The sequence below is a fragment of the Scomber japonicus genome, chromosome 12, assembly GCF_027409825.1.
Source record: "Scomber japonicus isolate fScoJap1 chromosome 12, fScoJap1.pri, whole genome shotgun sequence".
Taxonomy (NCBI): Eukaryota; Metazoa; Chordata; class Actinopteri; order Scombriformes; family Scombridae; genus Scomber; species Scomber japonicus.
The window spans coordinates 26735947-26759000 of NC_070589.1; the positions used below are offsets into that span (position 1 = coordinate 26735947).

The 23054-nt window shown below is 38.4% G+C and overlaps 1 protein-coding gene across 3 annotated transcripts; it reads right to left on the minus strand.

The window, feature by feature from the left end:
• On the minus strand, nucleotides 1–23047 carry nectin4b (nectin cell adhesion molecule 4b). 3 transcript variants are annotated; one of them, XM_053329580.1, is made up of 12 exons: nucleotides 22550–23047; nucleotides 16914–17114; nucleotides 15704–15871; nucleotides 11284–11562; nucleotides 7849–7966; nucleotides 5271–5422; nucleotides 5101–5142; nucleotides 4708–4873; nucleotides 4437–4512; nucleotides 4104–4163; nucleotides 2710–2910; nucleotides 1–1264 (listed from the first exon to the last, which is right to left on the minus strand). In XM_053329580.1, the coding sequence occupies exons 1-12, from the start codon at nucleotides 22599–22601 to the stop codon at nucleotides 1028–1030; spliced, it is 1752 nt and encodes a 583-aa protein (XP_053185555.1). In that variant the 5' UTR covers nucleotides 22602–23047; the 3' UTR covers nucleotides 1–1027. The 3 variants fall into 3 exon arrangements, with proteins under 3 accessions (XP_053185555.1, XP_053185554.1, XP_053185556.1); XM_053329579.1 differs by having other exon boundaries at nucleotides 1–1300; XM_053329581.1 differs by lacking the exon at nucleotides 5101–5142 and having other exon boundaries at nucleotides 1–1300.
• Between the last annotated feature and the right edge of the window lie 7 nt (nucleotides 23048–23054).

Consider the following 23054-nt stretch of genomic DNA (forward strand, 5'->3'; position numbering starts at 1 on the left):
ATATGTTGTACTTTTTATGAATAAACATTTTAAACATTTACATGTCAGTTTCAGTTTCATAGAAAAACACTGAATGAATATAAAACTATTTACATATTTGTATTTGACAGTGCGTTCACACAGAAGGTATTTACAGTTCTTTCCTGTTTTCAGTCTCTTCATTTGTTTTCGTTTGCACTGTTAGGTGTCGACAAACATAACCTCGGTGACCAGTTTGCTGCGTTTCAATCCGTTGACTTCCAGCTGTTTAAAAGCTTTGTCCAACATCTGCGTCCAGGTCCTCAGAGTAACAGCATTTAGTTTTGTAGTTGCATTTAGCCGTTACTGACACTATCATAGAAATACAGTGGCTCCTCATATACATATAATACATACGTACACAAATACACACTAACTGTTCATAAAAAGGTCTATTCAAGCTGCAAATATAAAGGTTTTAAAGTACAGTTTAGTCTTAGCCTGCTGACCTTAAAGCTCAGAAACTTTTTGTCCGTATCTTCCTCCCTGAATGTTTCTGATATAAACAAGAAACCACAAGTTGACAGTCAGGATTCATCGGGACTCTTGTTTTGTGTCCGGCTGTAAATCACCCCAAACAGAGGAGGTGACGCTTTAGCACTGCAGATTAAACAGTAAACATTATGTAACAGGAACTTTGATGACAGCCACTTCATTCTCCATGAGCGGATCTTCAAAAAGAATTAGGAATAAAAAAACTTTCCCAATTGTGTGTCGCATATCATCCCCTTTCCCTTTCTCTCCCTTATTTCTATCTCCAGTCATGCCTCTACTGTCAACTATCTAAATAAAGGCATAAAACATTCCCCAAATATATAATTTATTATAGGTTTAGGATACATTTTTTCTAAGAAAAAAAAAAAAGCCAGAGGCTTAAAAATATTCACATTCTCATCACTTGGATAGCCCTTGTTTTGCTAATTATTCACTGTGAGCAATGTATAAAAAGAAATAAGGGATTGCAAAGGTTTTCAGTTCAGGAAAGCAGACCCGGCTTCCTGTCTGGGGTCTAGATGATTTGGGGTCTGGGGTGCAGCAGAATAGCGTTGGAGTGCGGCCTGGGCCTGAGGACGCCGTTGCTGTAGTAGAAGTGATTGGTGAGCGCCTCCGAGATCTGGTAGGAGCTGCTGTCGTCGTCGTCGTCTTCCTCCTGTCCCTCCGGTACCGACTGCGTGGTGGGCGAGTCTCCCTGTCTGAGGTGGCCCAGGTCTGGCTCCCGGGGTCCAACGCCGTCATCCTGCTGGACCTTCAGGGGAACCAGGGATGAAGGAAGACCTGAGTCCTGGTTGACAGCAAGAAATCAGATTCACCACTTAAAAAGTAAATAATAGTGCTGGATTTGGATGAAGGGAAATCACGTTTCCCCCCTTTATTTATTTTCACTCTCTAAATGGGGCCAAGACACTGAAATCCTTGTTTGGACTGAAAAATACTCACATTTTGGGGAATAATACAGGACCAAAATAGGCTAAAGAAAACTTCTCCAAAAACTGAACAATTTGTCTCCTTCAGCCTATAAGATGTGTTTGTTTCTGTTTAGTGGAGGTACAGATTAATGTATTCAGGGTGTAGTTAAGTTTTATTTAATATCAACACTATAGGCTACTGATTCAAACAGATATCAATGTGCTCTGAAGTTTGTGGGTTAAAGGTTAAAGGAAAAAAACTACATAAATTGTCTTAATAAGATGATTTTCCATCACAAGTTGTCAGAGCAGCTTCAGTGTTTGTCAGACTCTACAAATGTAAAGTTTAAACTACACTTATTTGCTATTATAATGATGATAATAATGATGATGATGATGATGATGATGATGATGATGAAGGAGAGCACTGTCTAGCACATCTGTCCAAACTGTCAAAGAGTTGTTTGATTTGATGACCATGAAGGCTACAGAATATGATTAATACAATTTTCCTACTCATCAAACAATAAAATACCTGTTTAAAGTGTAAGCCTTTGTATTTAAACTGGTGGGAATCTCTGAGTGAAGACACATTCATTTGCTGCTGTAAGTGGCTTCAGATTTCACATTGTACCTCCAGATCCAGGTTGATGGTTTTAAGTTGAAAAGCAAACTGGATTAACTGGATGAGTCAGGAGCAAATTGTGACTGTTAATCAGTATGACATCGAGCAGTGATGCATTCACTGGAGTTCGTCTGACGCTACAATCTTATCGATGGATTCTGTCTTCAACCATTTTAAATTCACCTCTGACAGAGAACAACATGTTTACAGTCCTCCGAGTAAGTTTGATCTTTACATGTGGAAAAAAAGGAGAGGGACAGCTCTGTTCAAACAAATAATAAACAGAAAACCTTCAGGCGTTTTTCAAAGCAAATATTTTGACTTGTCGCAGCAGGAACAGTAAATTAACGATGGCTCTGTAAAATTCAAATGTGTCAGTAAACTGTGACAGTGAGCAAGCATTCACAATGATCCCTGAAACTGCAGCATTTAAATGGAATTCAGCCATTATTAATTCATTCATTATAATTATATTGTTATAATTAGGACCTGTCTGATTGAAGGAGAGGTCTGTATCTGTCGTGTTTGTGGTGTTTAACTCAGTTCCTATGACAGTGAAGATACAAAATCAGCACTAAATAAAACATGACCCCAAAAAATAAACTACAAATATAACTAAAATTAATTTCTACATATAGTCCCTCGGATGTTGAGGCATACCAGCGACATGTTGCTGCTCTTCAGGTACGACTCCACCCTCCTCCTGCGCTCCTCTTTCTCTCCATCCATCTCCCCTCCTCTCATGCTCTCTCTGCCGTCGTGCCAGACGACGGGACGTCCCAGTTCGTCCACCTCCACCCCGCCTGGGGGCCCCCACTTCCCACCCAGAGTGGACTGGCTGCCTTTGTAGATGGGTTGGTCCTGCAGGCGAGGAGGAGACACAAACTGTTACAGCACTGATAAAAACTGGTTGCTGTGACTCCGCTTCACAATAAACATGCTAATTGAGCGACTGCAAATCAGTTTCTTTAATTTAAAAAACTATATACATCATTTAAACCAAATGTTGAGGCAGAAATGTCTGTAAAGTAAACTTCAGGTTCTAATGAGACTTACTATCTCCATTTATAACAGATGAAAAATCCTCTCAGCCATAATTGGACTGATTTCTTTGGTCTGTCGTGATAGTAAAGCTGCAACTGATTTGCAACTCATTTTTTAAATTAGTTTTCCAATTAATCAATTCATTATACATTTTCTCTAAAATGATAGAAAACTGCCAAAAATGCCCAACGCAATGAAAAAAGGTGTGTATTGCTTGATAAAAGGAAATTGATCAATAATTTAAAACAATTATAATAATCTGATAATATAGGCCAACATTAGGAGTCAAAAATAGATATAAAATCCTATATGAAGGTGTATATATTAATAAATATCATTATAGAGTAAATTTCCCGAAAATCTATTAAGAAACCATTTATGGATTGAAAGACACACGGTTCAGTTTTTGACTCCTCGAGCAATTTCAATACAAATCAAAGTACTTTATCACACTGATGTATAAAAATCATTACTGTCATGAAGCAGCGCTGCTCACTGAGTCGCTACCCTGCCCAAAATGGTCCAATACATACAGAGAGGAAAGAGACAGCTACCACGGCATAATCTCTGATAGTAGACACATGTCATTAGTTATCAGCAAACCTCAGTATGAAAGGCACTACTGAAAGTCACAGCAATAGAGGTTTCTAAAAATATGTGGTCTAAGTCTCCAGCTAGCAAACATTGGCATCATGACATCCTCCTCTCTCTCTGTCTCTGTCTGTCTCTCTCTCTGTCTGTCTCTCTCTCTCTCTCTCTCTCTCTCTCTCTCTCTCTCTCTCTCTCTCTCCCCTCTCCCTCTCCCTCTCCCTCTCTCTCCATCTCCCTCTCCCTCTCTCCCTCTCTCCCTCTCTGTCTCTCTGTCTCTCTCTCTCTCTCCCTCTCTCTCCCCCTCTCCCTCTCTCTCCCTCTCTGTCTCTCTCTCACATAATTTCCTGTCTGTGTATACTTTATCAAATAAATGCCAACATGCCAAAAATAAAACAGGCTGTCAACAAGCAGAAACTCACCAGAGACGTTTGGCTGTTTTTCATCCGGCTGTCTACTCTGAGCAGGGCGTAATCCTCAGCCTGGAAACAACAGAGAAAGTGAAAGAAAGTCAGTGAGCATAAATACAGAAGATAAATAAAATATTAATAATATGTGTGTATGAACAATGGCTGTTATTTGTTTAAAGCTGCAGCAGCCTGTAATCATCGGCCTCCACGACTGCTGACTTGCCAGCGGCTCCACCCTGGCTACACCTGGCCAGGGCGGGTGTGTCGACCTGGTTTCTCTCATCTTGCAGGTTATTGTTTTCAGTGTGTGTGATTGTGTGTTTTTGTGTGTTTGTGTGTGTGTACCTGTCCTCTCGGGTCTGTGCTGACAGAGTTCAGTCTCCTGAAGGAGGCTTGTCTAGAGAAACTGATAATTTCATCCCTGGGAAAAAAAAAAAGAGAGAGCACATTTGGAGGATTTACAGAACAATGGAGAGTCTGAAAATGTAATTTTAGAGAATCTGTCACAATCTGGGAAGATTTTAAATAGAAGTTTATAATGAAAACAGTCAGGCTCTCATCATATGCCCTCCAGTTTTTTTTACAATGCAGCTTTTTCAAGGAAATGTGTGCTCACTTTTTTTCGCTGAGCTCCATCTCGAGCTTTTTGTTTCTTCGTCGATGATGGCGGTTGACCAGCAGGACGACGACGACCAAGATCACGACTAAAGCTGCTGCTGAAGCGCCGATGATGATCAATAACATGTTATCGAAGGAGGACTTGTCGCTACGTTGAGAACTCTCTGAGGAAAGAAAGATGAGGAAGACATAAGTGTTGATTCATTTCTCTAAATTACAACCAGCAAAACTACAGTGATGATCTTTCATGCTGTTATTTTGATGCTGATTAAGCTAAATATCATCTGTCCATGCCCTCCGTCCATCACAAGAGGGCAGCAAATTTACACAATTACTCCAAATCAGAAGGAGAATTTGTTCAGTCATTTTTTTTGTTTGTTTAAAACTCAACTGGGCTCACGATCCCAAGTATCCATCTTCTTACTTCCTCCCTCTGAAATACCAACAAAGCACACAGTGGCTGGATAGTTTCTTTACTTTAATCCTGTGTGTGTTTAACCACTGAAAGAAAAGCAGATCCAGACACTGAGATTCTATTAATAAGCAAATCCTTTCACTTACGCGTTACGGTCAACGTGTACTCCGTCTTCCCTTCTCCTATGTTGTTCTTGACCACACACGTGTAGACCCCGCTGTCATTCAAACGGAGGGCGCGCCCGAAAATGAGCTTTCCCCCAACCACAGACGTCCCATCTGGCAGAGCTCCTCCTTTCCTGTGGATAATGAAAAAAAAAAAGGGAAAAAAAAAATCTCCATTAATTTTCAAAGAAGTGACACACAGGTGAACTTTACAAATACTCACTTGTGACTCACTGCTTGAAACAATGGCTGTGACTCATTTTTTTTTAGTGATGGAAAAATGACAAAGTGCAAAACCAGCATTCCACTTCAAACTATTTCTACTGAAGTGTCTGAGCCGGAAACACACACACACACACACACACACACACACACACACAGAGGTATTTAATGACACCTGATTTAAATCAACAGCACCAAACACAGCCGGTAAGCAATATGGAAGCATTGGTGCTAAATGAACGTTACACAGGATCAGGTTCACCGCCGAGTGTAACCACTAATTTGGATGCACCTGAATTAAATACCTGCTGGGCTTAAAACTGGCGCCCATTGATCTGAATAGACCAAAATAAATACTAGGTTTGGGGGGATTAAAGCGAGTCCAGCTACTGAGCAAGTCCCAGACTGCATGTGAAGACACTGACGGCCACATAATGGAGGGCCAGTTTCTGATCAAGTCCACTGAGAGGGGTCATGTTGCCTTAGTTTCACTGTGCTGCACCACCATTTAACTGCTGCTTGCCCCCCAAAAACCTTGAGCCAGCTCAGATTTCTTCTTTGTCAAAACCGCACCTAGCTTCTCTAACCAGCCCTTTTATAGTCGAGCCACAGGTGGAGATTGCATCTGACACGGAGTAGATGGTTGAAAATGATACAGATAAAGTGAGTAATCCACCTTTAGCAGCCAGAAAGACTCTTTTGTCGCCTTGCAAACTTTACAGATTGGATATTTGTACGTAAAATGCAACAAATTCAAGATAATAAAGGCAAAGTTTTTTATCTGACATGTTTTAAACTACAAAATACATTAATTTGACCCTTAAAGTTCTCCTTAACCCTCACTTACTGTTCATTTTCAGACTCTTCACAGTATCCCATCATAATTAAGTCTCTACCAAATTCATGAATACGTCATCGGTCACAGATAATAAGCAAGATTAATCCTTAATGAAGCTTTCAGAGAGCGGAGAGAGTTTAGTATTCAGTTTTTACACTTCTAGTTAATGGAGAAAAAACATGAACTATAATAAATGTGAAGAATGCAACAATGTTTTTTTTTAAATTTTTGAATAAATATGGGTCAAAAACTCTGAAAACTCAATGTATCAGCTGCATTTAAATGTTTAAAGGGGAAGTCATCAAATTTCAGGCTTAAAGTAAGAAGTATTTAGAGTGTATTTACTGCTTTCAAATGTAAAAATGGGTCAAATTAACCTTTTTTCTGCAATACAGGACATTGCAGGACCTGAAGTTCACACATGCATTAAAATATTCAAATCCAAAACACCATTTCTAGCTTGGATTTTAAATATTCTTAACTCAGAATGAAGACGGCCATAGCATGCAGTCAAAAGCTGCAGAAATAGCTATGTAAGTGGAATTTACCAGGCGCTATTGTTTAGAGATGCTCTAATATAGCAAAAGCAACATTTAGATGTTATATGCATTATTTTACGCATATTTCCTTTCATTCCAGTGTGGTGCTATCACTAGAAACCTTGGGATATTAAAGGAGCAGTTCAACATTTTGGGAAATATGCTTATTTGCTTTCTTGCAGAGATCAGGATGAGAAGATTGATTTCTCTTCCTGAGAATAGTATCAATTTTCTCACCTAACTTTTTTAACAATGAAAGCAAAATGAGCATATTTCCAAAACAAGCCTTTCCCGGGTCTGAACAATGCCTGTCCACACACAGCGTAAGTTCTGTTACTGATGGACGCGCCGAAAGGTCTGTGAGGTTGAAAAGGTTTAATCCGGAATAAGCTTAATATCTCTAGATTGTCTCATGGCTAAAATATTTTTCACACAGCACACAACATTCGATCATTGTGTGTTCAGTCATAGGCTGTAATGGCTGGTACAGTGTCTCTAATTAAAGTACAGACCCTGTGTTTTACCAGGCATTAGAGTGATATTTAAAGCATGGCACTATGATTAAGCGCTTAGCATGTGTCTCCTGCTCTTCCTTGTGTCGCTCGCTCCCTCCCTCGTGTGAAAATATCTCCCTCCCTCTTTTTCCAACTTCAAAATTGCGCAACATGACACCATATCTTTTATTCTGTGATGAATTGAGCAAGGAGAGAGAGAGAAAAAAAAAGCTGCCCTCCCTTAAGATTGGGAGCACACTTCTTTGTTGTTCGCCGGTGTATATGCATGTGTATGTATGTTAGAGGGGGCTTATGTTGGTGTTTTGAGTCACATTCCAGTGCCATGTTAAGAGCAATTTAGCAGCGCAGATAGTATTACGGTGAGGTTGAATTTAACGTGTAATTGTCTTCAGTCTTTGCAGGCAGCCAGACAGTGTTAAAACCGTAGACAGCCGTGATGACAGTACCATTTCCAGGTGAGATTCTGAGGTTTGGGGTATCCTCCGCTGTTGCAGGCCAGCTCGACTTTCTCCAAACCCACGAACCAGTCTCCTGTAGGGGCGGAGATGGTGGCGTCTGGGGGATCTGACAGTAAAAAAACACACATAAGGACACAGCCACATTGAATATTCACATACATACTTCATGATGGAACAAACAAAAAAAAACCTTGTGTGTTAAAATTTTTACCTGAAGGGATGAAAATTTAAATAATGTCTGTAAACACACAAGATGATGAACTTGTCATGTGGCTCAAATCTCTGATGGTTGACGCCTGGAAGTTGATTAATGCCTTCCTGATCCTATTTTTCATATATGTTATCAATTTATCTATAATCTTGTCATTGTGTGTTGTTTCCAAACTGTATCATGGTCTTTTGTGTGCAGATAACATCTACTGCATGTCTGTCCGTCACTCCTCTGTTGCTCTTCCTGAAGTTTATTCTATTTTTTCCCTGAGTTTAAATTGAGGGTCTAAAAATAGAGGATGTGATATTGTTGTACAGGATGTGAAGCCCTCTAAAGGCACATTAGTGATTTGTGATATTTGGCCGCATAAATAAACATTTACTAGACTTTTTTTTTAGTCTTTAATTAGGCAAAGACAAAGCTTCCTGTGAATCAACACTGTTTTTTTCTAGTGCTACTTTATAGTAACTCTGATTAAGTCTGCAGAAGTCATTGACAAAAGTATCATATCCAAGAGTCAGTATAGCAAATTTACAGTAAATGCAGCTTAAAACTTAGTATTTATAACATTAACATGACAGTTAAAAGCAAACAAATCAGATGTTCCTTGGTATGTTACTCCGGTGGCACAATTACAGTTTGTCATTTTTGCGCCAGCGTGTCGCCGTCGTTAACCCCAATAATTCAAAGTATTATCCGCCTGCACTGCCAAACACGCCTTTCCCTCAGGCAGATTGCTTCAAAGTAGACCGTCATTGAAATAAAGCCATTTCAAGTTTAAAAAAAAAAAAAAAGAAAAGAAAAAGAAAAAGAAAAGCCAAAGTCCAAATGAGTCTAGAGTCATTAATCAAAGTCAAGGTGCAATCTTCACACCCTCTGCACGGTCCACACCTCTGCACATCTATAACCTGCCTGTTAGACAAAGAGCAGTTGTTGAACACTGGATGAGCTGAAGTTTAGGTGCCTTCACGGTAATATTGGCGGAGGAAACATTACTCATACCCTTTCCCAGCATCCAACCTGCCAATATTGGCTAATGTTTAGTGTACTGTCACCCATTTATTACACACAGAAAGTTAAGCCATACAAATATATCCTTCTGGGTAACTAGAGGGGGGGAAATCCCATTGGTAGAATTAACTATTTGTAGACTGAGCTAATGTATTGCTGAAGGCTAAATGTGTATGCCAGTTCACTGGTATGACCTCTTTACGGGCACACCTAAATGAGACAGGATGATAATTAATGTTATTGGATACAGTTGTTCTTTTTCTCCTGCTGTGAGAACCAGAAGCTGTGCCCCAGGTACTTCACGCTACACGCTACAGTGATTTCTCAGCAGATTTGGAGCGTTTTCACCAAAAAAAAAGAACTATAAAAAACATGAACTATATTAGAAGTGAAGGATGCAGCAGTGTTTGTTTAAATATTTGATATGGGTCAAAAATCAGCTGCATTTAAATGTTTAAAGGGGGAGTCATCAAATTTCAGGCTAAAAGTAAGAAGTATTTAGGGTGTATTTACTGTTTTCAATTGTAAAAATGGGTCAAATTAACCTTTTTTCTGCAACACAGGACATCATATATTTTAGTCCAGTGCTTCAGTAAAACTTAGAGGACCTGAAATTCACACATGCATTAAAATATTCAAAACCAAAACACCATTTTTAGCTTGGATTTTAAATATTCTTAACCCAGAATGAAGACAGCCATAGGATCCAGTCAAAAGCTGCAGAAAGTAGAGTGTTTCACCAAAAAAAAGTAGTTTGCCGCTAGATTTTTAACTGCTTTGTTGATCAACGATACAGAGGAAAAAAGGAAATATAAGTTCTATTTAAAGCTGTAAGCATTAACAACAATGTATGGATATTACCAAGACAGCTCAAGGAAGTACTGAATATTTAGAAAGTGATTAATGTTTCTCTTTTCTCATTTGACAAGTGAGATACCAAAGGTGCAATTTGGTGCATCTTTAAAAAGTGTGTGTGACGCATATTTCCTGTGTAAAACTACAAGCACAGTCCTCGCTTTATCTTCATATCTCAAAACAAACACAGACGGGGGACAAATTAAAGAAAAGAAAACCTTGAATGAAAGAGTGGAGAAGCATATAAAATGCAAAATGGGGCTCACTGAGTGGTTTCGGTGTGTATGAAAATGATGTGAATAAAATGCGATCTCAACCCAGTTAAACACCTGTGGAAGATTTTGGATCAACTTGTAAAGACGGTGCTCTCCACCTCACCATCTCCATAAGACCAAATGATATAATATAAACTCTGATCTTGAAATCTATTTAGTGATGTCTGTAATTATCTCTCCAGCTATGTTTGTTTTTCTTTCTGTCTGCTGTACTCAGGTCTCTCTTGCAAAAGAGAGTATGATCTCAATAAGATTACCCGATTAGATAAAGGTTTTATATAGAAATGAGGAAATATCTTGTGGAGAAACGGTGATTATTCCTCCAATAGATTTGGCAAGGAGTGCTGAGGATGCTCTGGAGGCTCTTGGTGGTCTAAGAAACTTCATGATGGTTTTTCCTTTAATACTCTATATTGTACTGTTTGTATGTTGTATACATTTGGGACACACTCCTCTCTTTGTTACACAAGTTTAAGCCTCACATACTGTTTTAGGGTCAAATTCGACCCATTTTTACATCTGAGATCAGTAAACACCACTTTTTAAAATTCTTTTAACCTGAAATTCGATGAGTTTAACATGCAAAGAGGGAAATATATTCAACACACATTAATCCAAAAAGTCAAAAATGTTCATTCCTCACATTTAATATAATTTGTTGAAATCATTTCTCCTGTTTTATGTAGGTTTTTTTTCATGAAAACTAAAAAAAAAAAAGTCTTTCTGCTGTCTGAAATCTTAATTAAGGATTAATCTCACATTTATCTGTGAGAAATGAGGTGTTTATGGATGATTTGTGGTTCAGAAGTTGACAGACAAATAGTGAGGAACTTCTTGACGGGTCAGAATATGAACAGTATGTGAGGGTTAAAGACAGTAAGTTGCACGGTGAGAAACAGTAGTAGCGGGTATTTGGATCCATTTTAACTCAACCAGTACCTGCTTTGCATCCAATAAAATATAAAACTCTAATCTGATTTCCTTCTACTTCATATTTGATCTCTTTTGGTCAAATGGGTTCAACTCATCCTTAATGAATCTCAAAGCATCGTCCTCATCAGCTGTACTTACACTGAACCACCAGGCTGTTCGAGATGCGGCGTGGCTGCGTCAGGGCGGGATGCCAAACCAAACAGTCCAGTTTCTGCCCGTTCATGTTGCGGAGCGGGTGCAGGGAGTAGTAGCTGGACACTGACCCGCCCTGGCTGGTGCGGTTCTGGGACTGTCCAGGCAACTCAGTGTCCCAAGAGACACGGGGAGGAGGGCGGCCCACGGCGCGACAGGTGGCGGCCACGCGGAACGTCTGGCCCTCGATCAGATCCACCGGCTCCAGAGAGGAGATGGGTAAAACTGAAAGAAGAAGAGGAAGAAGAGTTAAGGATTTTAGGTCTTTGAAGGCATAAAAAATTGAGTTTAGGTCTATTAGTCAAGATCAAAATGGCTTTAATTGAATTTAACTGACTTCAACACACAGGATAAAGAACAGAAGTAAACATTTTTTCATTTTTAAATTTACATGCCTTATATTTACGTCATTATTTCTCTTCATTTTTTACTTAAGGTTTGTCTGATTTTATTTAATTGCAATCCTGGAAAATTTTAATCTTGATTTTTTTCCTTTGAAGCACTTTTTGAAGCACAAGCAGCTTTCCTGGTACAAATCCTTCACAGCAGACTCCACAACTCACAAAACATACTTATTTAAAATACCTTTATTTTGAAATTGCTTTGTTTAATCTAGTTTATTATTAGATTTTTACATAGTCAACACATCTATTCAATATTATAATATATATAACAAATTGAATCACTTTTACTTATTTCCTTGGATAAAGTAATTATAAAAAATGATAGTCTATCTGCTATCTGTGAAAATACCACACACAAACACACACACACACACACACACACACACACACACACAAAGTCCAAAACACTTTATGCAATGCTCATTTTCTATAATTCAGGGTTATTATTAATCCTCTCTAAATCCTGCTCAAAGCTAATTTCTCTTTCCCTAAAATTACCCTAAGTGGCTGTAATTACATCCAATAAAACCTGGATTTCACTATTCTTGTATATGTGTATAGTGAGTGTACTGTACAAGTATGGACAAAGTTTGATCAGATAAGAGTATGGATACAATAAAAAAAAAGATTTCAAAGATCTGAAATACATCCTGAAATACAGAGAAGACCACAATCAAGAAAACAAGGCACCAGCAGTATGTGGCTGAGCTCTGATGGATGGTGGAAGAACAATAAACACTGAAGTGACTCAAATTTAAGAAGCAGGATACAGAAGTGATGCATTTCTATCTTAAAAAAAAACAACAACATCATCATCTTGATTGTGCAAAACGACCGTATCCAAAACCATGTGCGTAAATACATTTTTGCTGTATTACTCTTCATCACCAACTGGTTTAACACGATTGTGATTCACACAAAGGTTAAGTCATGACAACCATCGCCGCTGACTGTTGTAAACACTCAAACATCCTGCTTTTGTCTTTCTGTCTTTCTGTCTTTCTGCTGCTGTTTGGAATATTAATACTACGGAGAAACCAGATCATTACCATTAGCAACAATACCTATTATGGATTAACAGAAAAAACAAAAAAAAGGGCACCGCCTGCAGAAACTCAAACTTCATCAGAAACGACTAGAAAACATGACACCGCCACAGCGCTGCCTACTGAGTTTGATTGACAGGTGAAATCTGGGAGGTGAAAAAACAAAACATTTTTCAAGGTTGAGGGTTAAACCTGTAGCTGAATGAAAGGATAGAGAGACAGAAACTGCATAGAACTGGAAAAACTGAGAGTATATAAGAGATCTCCTTTTGTTATTAGGGAAGTTTAAACTTTTATGCAGAAAAGAAATGAAAGACAAACCTCCATCCAGACGCCCAAAATCCCAAAAATCAATCAATTCACCTTTTCAAAGCAGAATTAGAATAACTTAAAAGGACAGGTGACATACTGTATGTTTACTGTATGGATGAACCCACACTGAACACTTTATACTTGAGTGTTTATGCTGTAAACAGTCGAGGGAGTTCAGTGCTGGAGGTTGTCCGTTACTACTCTGGGTTTGTCTGATCTGCAGCGTGTCGGGACAAGCAGACTGAACTGTCACTCTACAGATGACTGCCAGCAACACGAGAAAGTGATTCAGGGGCTGATAGCGTCACTGCCGGTTTTTCCTTCGAGGATAGCCAGCAGTTCCCACAGCTGTGCGTGCGGCCCTTTACAGTGACGAAGACGGAGATCTAACAGGCTGATGAATTAGTCACCAAGACAACGCTGCAACCAGTGTTTATTTCTAGGTATTTTATCACATATTGAATCAGTATTTTAGTTTATCTTACTGTTTTAAGAATCTGAATGTGGATTTAAGTGTTTTTCTTTCTTTGATACTATAAATATTTAGTGAAGTCAGTTGATTTTATTTCAAGATATAAACCTTTTGACAGCAATGAAAACAATTTTAAGGCTCAATAGACAGTTTTTTGTCAAGATGGTTATCTTCTACTGAATGAAAATTCTTCTACTGGAAATACCAGTTTATACCAGTAAGTGCTAAAGGCTCATTATTAAACGGATAGCTGGTACAGGGGCCCCAAGACCCCCAGAGGCAGATTCCTGGTCCTCAAGAGGGACAATATCTAGTTTTTAGACATTATATTTTTTGTTCATATTAAGCTAATTTGTTGTAAAGTTGCAGAAAACTAAGCGTGAGGTAGCCTAATTTTATTTCATCATCAGCAGTACAGTAAAGCTGCAGCCAATAATTATTTTAAATTCAGTTGTTTCGATGAGAATAACTGAGTGATTGTGTGTCAGAAAATAGTGGAAATTGTTCATAATCATTCCATGAAGAACACATTAACATATTTAAATGACTGGTTTGGTTTTATCAACACTGACAAACGTAAAGAAGTTGAGTTTCTGATCATCAAAAACTGTAAAAACTGGCAAATATTTACACATGAGAATATAATACCAGTCATTTTTTACACTTTTCTATTAATAAATAACTTAATAAATGAATCAATGTCAAAACTATAGCCACTTGATTCTCTGTGAGTTGATTAACCATCTAATTCATGTCAGCTGTGGAGTACTAGCATGTATGGTCGGGATCAACAGGAACCCAAAAACTCAAATCTGCCCCAGGATTCCTATGAAAGGTTGATCTGGTTACACCTGTACTTTGGAGCAAAGACAAGCTGCATGTCTGATCATATTCTTCATATACTGTGTACGTAATCATCATTCTGTTTCTACATATAGTTCATTTACTAGTTTCACTTCTGTTTTCTCCTTATATTTAACATAAAAGAGGGATCTCTCCTCTCTCGCTCCTCCTGAGGTTTCTCCATTTTTTCCCTGTTAAAGGTTTTTTTTTTTAGGAGGGGGGGTGGTGTTTCCTCATGTTAGTTTCCTCTGAATCGAGGGCCCTTTAAGAAAAATCTGTGACATGTGAAACGTGATTTATAGTAGATGAGTAAAATTGACTTGACTCACTGGAAAAATACAAAACCTGGATCACACCCTGATGTTGAAACCTGTTTATCTTTTATAACGCTGTCTCCACCTCGTTTGGGCTCCGAGGTTTGTCAATATTTTCACCTCCGGAACTGCTGAACTACTTATTTTCTGCTCTCTGCTCCTTTTACACACACACACACACTGCTCCTTTCTGCACTGTACAGTTAGTATATTGTATGGGAGATATAACAGATACTATTTTTGGTATCTGCAATCATTTTGGGGTATATTTTCACTTTTTGATGTCATTTCAGATGGATTTATTTTGGATTTTCCAATTAGAAGTAAGCAGTAAATAATTATAATAGTTATAATAGGAAATAAACTCTTACAAACTGTTATATGCATCATCTATAGAGTATTACTAGATGCATTTACTCAGGTACAATTTTGAAATATTTGTGCTTAACTTGAGTACTTACATTTTATGCTACTTCTACTCCACTACATTTCAGAGGGAGATTTTGCACTTTTTTACTCAACTATAACTATAACTCAACTATAGTTACTAACTCCTCTTCAAATAAATGTTTCATATATATAAAATTACCATTACATATGCAGTGTTATTAAACTATTCAGTAGTAGTTCACACGTCACGTCAATTAAAGTCATTAATTAATATTCCAATTAAATGTATGACAACTATAACAGTCACAATGGGGCGTTTCACATAATGAGCACTTTTGATTCTTTGAAAGTGATTTCTACAGGAGTACTTTTTCATTGTGAAAGATCTTAGTGCTTCTTCAACCACTGGAGATCTTGTGTAAGTCTAAGTATTTTTGGCCACGTCAGCAAATCGGCTGAATTTCCCCTGGTTGGCAGTCCTTCTTCCTCTGTGAAGATGATTATGGTTTAAACATCATTACAGCAGCTCTGACAGGATTAGGTAGGTGTGGGAGAGAGGAGAGAAAAAGAGAAGATGACTCTTACTCCACACGGTGAGCGTGATGTGCCTCTCAAAGTTTCCGTTGGGGAAGGTGGAGATATGGCAGGTGTAGCTGCCCTCGTCCGACTCCTCCGTGCTGGGGATGAGCAGAGCCGAGTTCACGGTGGGGGTGCTGCTCTCGAACCTCACCCGACCGGAGTAACGGCCAAACTCTGATAGAAAAGAAGAAGAAAAAACTTCAGCTCAGGCCATATATATTTACCTTTACAGTGATTAAAGGTGCAGTGTGTAGAATTTAGTGGCATTCATTCATTCATAAAAATGTTGTAAAATGAACATAAGATGCATATATATATAAATTTAACATGTATTGTAGTTGTATATACATGGATGCGTATACATAGAGAACTATACAGCTTCAAAGGAGGGACCCTTTCCATTTTTATGAAAGTTGCTCAGCGGTGCATGAAGCCAAAAAAGCCACTTCCTACTTTGAATGAATTACCCAGATGAAACCGTACCGCACGTGGTCTACGGCTGCTGGAGCCCACAGCGCGTGCTCACTAACCAAGACAGCTAACTTCTGGTTTAACCCCTGGGAATCACATCAATCATGCAACTCTTTCCAAATTTTAAACACACCGAATGGATCAAATTAGATTTAAAGCGACTTGAAACACCTACTGGGGGCTTGGTTCTCTTCCACTGGGGCTACCATGTTGCACCACTCTGTTTCTACATTAGCTCAGAACAGATTAACCAAATAATGAAAATTTCACATTAACCATAGCTTCTCCGACACACTTGGAAGGCGGAGTAAGGGGGGTGTTCAGTATGTTGCGATCTGCAACCTCGCCACTATATCAAGCCGCTAAATCCTACACACTGCTCCTTTAAATAGAGAACTAATTATACTTTAATATCAGTTCATAATGAGAAATGTTTAATCAGAGCACATCCAGTCCAAGGAAAGAGAAGTTTTTCCTCAAGAAACTTTGATTTAGTCAAGTAACAGTCAATGTTTGAGTAGTAAAACATTGGGTATAAGGGTTGTATTGTACGTGTACTTCCAACTTAAACATGCATCATGTCTAAAAAATGCACCGACTGTATCAACTGTACAAACCTGTGTGTGTGCATGAAATAGTTTTGCAATGTCACACATATCTGAAAGACGCTTCATCCGGCTCTTATTAACATTTTTATGCAAAACAGTTTGATAACATCTGGAGTTGGCTCCTCACTGCAGCCTACCTGTGTGGCCGTCCTGGAAGTGAGCGGTGATGATTTGCTCCTTGCTGCCATCAGGAAGCTCTTTGTACCAGGTCACTTGCACCACCTTCTGCCCCTCCTCCACCTGGTAGTGACAGGGGAGCCTCGTCTGACTCTCTGCCAGGGAGCGCAGGGAGGAGACGGGCTCAGGGGGCTCCACGAAATCACCGTTCACGCTTATTGCTGAGGAGAGGAAAAGAAAAACGAGAGAGTTGCATCAAGTAAAAAACTGAAGGATTAAATGTTGTTAGTGGGATGTAAAGAGCGAGGTGTAGCGCTTAAATGATTCAAAACCAAAGTTAAAGAGCCAAATTTAAGACTTTGGGCTCTGGCAATCATCATTTCTGACACTTTAGACTCAGCAATAGTGACAAATGTTCAGTCTGCTGTATATGCAGGATGTCAGGCTTTTAAACAGTTATTAATGTGTTTGCCTTCAGGAACTTATTTATCAATTATATCTTTATTATTGTTTGTTTTTCGTGCTGAAAAGCTCTTATAAAAGGCACTCAATTATAATCGATTTGGCTCAGTGCCAAAATTAATCAATTCATCATTTAGAAGTATTTAATGATTGTATTGAGTCTTTTGACGTCTGACGTTTTGACATTTCAAAGCAGGAAAAGCTGCAGGTGTAATTAATTACATTAATGAACGCTGCATACCAGGTAGATGAGCCAGTTCAAGCCCTCTGGTGTTGTTTGTGTCACATGAATAGTATCTTTTATGCATTTGTCTACTTCCAGATGTTCTTTACTTTATTAATTTTATATTTTTAAAGACCCTTTTGTGTAGCTCTCCTTCTCATAGCACTACCTGAGAATTTGTACCGTGTCTCTTTCTGAGTTGCTGTGCTCCAACACCTGATTGTTTTCAAGTCGCTTTGAATAAAAAACATGTTCACTTATTGACATGACTTAATGGGACAATTCAAGGAATGCAGACGTCATTAATGTTATTATTTATACCTTTGCTTTTCCTGCTTTGAAAGGTCAAAATATCTGACCTATTATTAGCAACAAGAGTACAGTTGGCAGCCATGCTAGCAGCTTTGTGAGGCATCAAAAGGTAGCTTCCTGGTCCAGACTGAAGAGGATGTCAAGAAACTACCTACACCTCGGTAGTTATTTACTTCTCTTTCTTTCAGGCCTCCACCAGTCGGATGGGTTAGGTTTTTTTTTTTACTGATTTAGCTGACAAACATGATGCTATTCTAACTTAAATTCATAATAAATGTTATTTTGGACGCTTTATTCATATTCAACGTTTTATTGCAGACTCTGAGCTGGTTCGTAACAGAGTGAGAACGCTAACGTGTTGATATTCAGATGATATATAATCTTTACAATATTCACCTTCTTATAAATTCTGCTTGTTAGCATGCTTATATGCTAATAAGCGCAGACACCTGAGGCTGATTGGAATATCATTAGTTTTGCAGAAACACTGTTGTAACAAAAGAGTTAAATCTTGATGAAATGATGACCTTTTGTGAAAAAGCAATGTCAGAGCCATAAAGTGTGGATATAAATTAAGTTACATATGCAAATTGTTCATATTTTCAGCCTTTGTAAGTTTATTCAGTGTAGTGAGTGAAGTTATGTGCAGCAGAGTAGTTTTGGATGAACGGGTGCATATAGTTTTTCTATAGTGTGACCGATATAATTGAATCTTGTTGTTTCAGTATTCAAATATTTTTACATGTAATTACATCTCCAGTTGCGTCAGACTGAGTTAGTGTTCCTACAGCTCATTAGTGGCTTATTTGACACCCAGAGGGAAAGCCATAACAAGAAAGTAGATCAAAGTTATTCATCTTGAAGAGGCGAGGAATGTCTGAACCAAATTACAAATTACATGGCAATTAATCAACTTAGTGCCAAGACAGTTTACACCAAACCACAAATGTGAACCTCATGGTGGCGTTAAAGTCATGAAGATTCTTCTTCTAGAAACTATGAATGAATGAATACACTATATCACAGCTCCATCCAGTACTTTTGGGATATTTTAGTCTGGGACCAAAGAGGTGGAAGACTGCTGCTACTGTGGCTAAAAACACATAGCATTAACTTCTCGGCTATGAAAATCTTCTACTTCTTTTCATTTCATTTAAATCCCTCTGAGGCAAAGTTGTGATTTGTGATATTGAACTACAAACAAATAAATATTTTTCCTTATTTGACAACCCAAGCTAATTAAAAAGACATCGCTTCAGGCTCTGGGAACTTGCACGAAGCATTTCCAAGAATTTTCTAAATCATCAACAAAACCACCAACAGCTTCATCAGAATTGATCATTATCACTAGTTAATGCCTTATCTTTAGTTCCCACACTGATATGATAGCTCTTTCTTTAAGGCAACAATGAGAGACAAACAAACATCTAAATCCTAAAGCTTTCTTTTCACATCTGTGCACCTCATGTAGTTTATGGTTGCAGATGGAAGCTGCAGATTATCCCACGTGGTTTTAACCTGACCAATCACCATTAGTCTATCACACAACTCACACACCTAACCTACATACATACATACAAGATAAAGAAAGACACATTCACACCAAGATAGTTGGCAATCCACCAAACCTGCTTATCTCCAGACACACAGGTTTGAACCCTGGATCTCTCTGCTGAAAGGCGACAGTGCTAACAGCTTGAACAATGGCGCTGTTATGGGAGTTAATTCTTTCTACAAAAGCAGCCAAGAGACATGCTGTTAAAGAGTTTTAGTGTTACATGATGATTTAAGTGTTGTGTTTAGAGGCTTCTTTTATGTGGACTTTGTCATATTATTCATTCATAGCAATTGATGCATTTGTCTTCATCTTCTTCAGTAGACTTCTCAAACATATGATTTGTTTAAAGTTTATGCAGATTTTCCCAGTTTTCCAGTTTGAATATGAGACTTAGACTGATTATTGTTTAATTAACTTCCCCAACCACATTTTTAACTTCTCTAAGTGATAAAAAAAGACACTGATTATTGTATTTTATAGAAAAACTTGTGTGTTCTTTTCTACTTTCATTTATACTCTGTGGATCTTGCAATATGCAGTTTGTCTCATTGTGTTGTTGCAGTCTGTAGATTTATTGTAAAGATGATGTTTTATATTCTGAATTTGATGAAGGTGCACGACTGAAATGCTGCATCTCTTATAAACTCAGTGCGGACAGTGTGGAGGAATCCAACTTTTTCTTTTATCCAGACAGGGAGGAAATTCTGTGCTGCAGCATTGAATATGTGTCTATTTTTTTTTTAATAAAAGTATGTAAACTTGCAAGAAAGCTTTGAAGACTTAAACTTCTGAAAGATAATGAGAAGGACATTGAATATTACAATCCAAAATGACTTTCTCTCACACCTCCAGTACAAAAAAAGCCGCTACTGGCTTTATCGACTCATATCAGCAAAGCAAAGGTGCAGGGCTAATGAGTGAGACCGACTTTTATCACACATGTTTGTGAAAGGCCTGACATTTGTAAGCGTGGGACACAAACAGAAACGTGAGAGAAATCAAACAGGAGAAGAAAAAAAATTAACAAACTTTTGCCCTTTGATTTCTGGGGTTGAACATGCTCTTTTTTTGCTCTGCGGTTACTCATTCATGAGCTCAAATTAATGATTACACTACAGTCCCTCAGTTTGGTGGGTTTGGTGCAAGGACACATCAACAAAAGAGTGACACAGAAAGAGGGGAAACAGGCCTCTTCACACCCACAGAAAGTTACATTTGGTCAACAAAGAGCTGCAGTGTAGGTGACCTGATTGTAGAGTAGAAAGAAAGAAGAAGGAGAAAAAAACAGTGTTGCAGTGAAGGAAAGGTTGTTTTAAGTGCACTGGTTAAACATCATATCACAAAAAAAAAAAAGTTAGAAAAGGGGGTTAGACAAACAGAGGAAGACTAACATTAGAGGGAGTCAGAGAGAAATCAAGACAGACGTGAGAGCATGCAACAGCAGAGATAAAAACAGCGAGCAGAAAGAAAGAGCTAAACACACACTGTAGACAAACACGGGTTCACTCAGAGCGTCACAAGGCTGCTATACAAGCTTTTCCTGTTCACTCGGGATCACACAGTCTCTTTTTTTATCACACATGCGGTTGCAGGCACACACAAAAATAATATGTGTATTTGCTGTTATTTTAAAACTGGAGCCACACACACACACACAGCATGAAAGTGTGAAGTTTTAAAGAAGAGAAGAAGAGAAAGAAACGAAAAGAATCAAGTCACAAAAACAGGAAGAAGAAGAAGCAGGTTGAGCAATACACATGGCTAAAAAAAGCCAAAAGTAAGAATGTGACTGAGCCACATTCTGTTATGCTCCTTCTGTCATCACACCTGCACAGACTAACAGATTAACTAATGGACACCTCAACATTACATCCATTTATACAAAAAAACTAAACTAAACATGAGAATTAATCTGCTTTCTGCAACTTCTTCTTCTCGGCCTTCTGGTTTCAAGCTTTCAAGCAGCAAATCTATAAAAACTAGCTGCAGAGGGTTAGGGTTTTCTCCCAATAATAAAGCAGAGCATTATCCATTTCCTGTCTCACTGTGTGCACTCTAGCTTCATTTTAAAAAGTGTTAAATGGGGTTGAGGTCAGGAGGACTCTGTGCAGGCCAGTCAAGTTCCTCCACACCCCTAACTCAGACAAAAACTATTTCTTTATGTACTTGGCTTTGTGCTTGCTTGGAGTTATTGTCATGCTGAAGTAGTTAAAGGGCTTTCCCCAAACTGTTGCCAACAATGTCACTACATACCATAACATTAAGATTTCCCTTAATTAAGAGGAGACGGTCTACCCCAAAACCATAAAACAGACAAGGAAGTAGACATGCATTACACATTGTACTGTACTGTCTACTGTATTTAAGTATTTTAACGATTTTCTACTAACTTTATTTACATTAATGTCCAGATATTTTTGGCCAAAGACTCTAAAACACCACCACACGACAAAATGAAACCCGAATCACTGAGATCAGAGGTGTCGGAGTACTTTTGGTTGTGCAATGTCACTACAATAAATCAGACCGCACATTCAGACACAGACAGTACTCTGTCAGCACCTGACTGACGACACACAAAGATTATACATCTAGAGTCTCACTATTGGGCCCATTTTTGGAGGAGAAGGCCTCTACAGACACCACACTGTAATTGAGGGGTTTATAGAATAATATACATACATATATGATCAGATTTCCTGTTTTAAAAGTACATTAAAGTGACTGTAATCTCACTCCAGCTGCTTTTAAGACTTTTTTTGGGTTATTATAGCATCAGAACTGGAAGTGTAAGATACTCTTTTTCATTTTCCTGGAAAGCACTCTGCAACTTCTGCTTTAAAAGTTGCAATATAGCCCAAAATGTAAAATAATAATAACTCAGTATTTAGTTTAACACATACTGCAACTCCATTTTTAGGAAGAATATAGATATATTTAGTTACAGTGACAACAGAGTAAACATATATTCTTACATATTTTAGGTATTAGCTCTGAGTACAACCAGAAAAGTAAAGTATTTTGGGTCCCAAAATAACACAACACTTAACACAATGCATAATTATGTTAATTAATGTTAATTAATGTAACACAAAACTCACCAACTAGAAAAAGCACAGTCAGGCACTTTGCTGCTGTCCCGGCCAGCTCCATCTTCTCTCCCAAAACCACCGGAAGTTGGTCTGAATAAACGTCCTTTTCTGAGTGCTAAAAAGTCATATTAAGTTTTCAGTAGTAATAAAAAGTTATAGTGAAGTAGTTGAGAGAGAAGAAACTTGGTGCTGGAAGTGGTTTTCTGTCCGCAGGCAGGTGTAGCAGGCAGGTGCAGCAGGTGTCTCCTCTTCAAATCAAGTAAGATGCTCAGAAAAGCAAAATCCTCCTCAGTTCTCCTCTGACAGAAGCTCAATGTTGTTTATTGCATGTTATAAACTTCATTTCGTGTCCTCGTGCAGCACCTGTACCTGTCCACCAACTCAGCTGAGACGTGAGAGTAAACAGTGAAATGGAAACACTGTTAAAAAAAAACACACACACACACACACAAAGAAGAAAAATAAAGTATGTATTGACCAAACAGAGAGCTGGCCGGCTGTCACGCACAGCGGG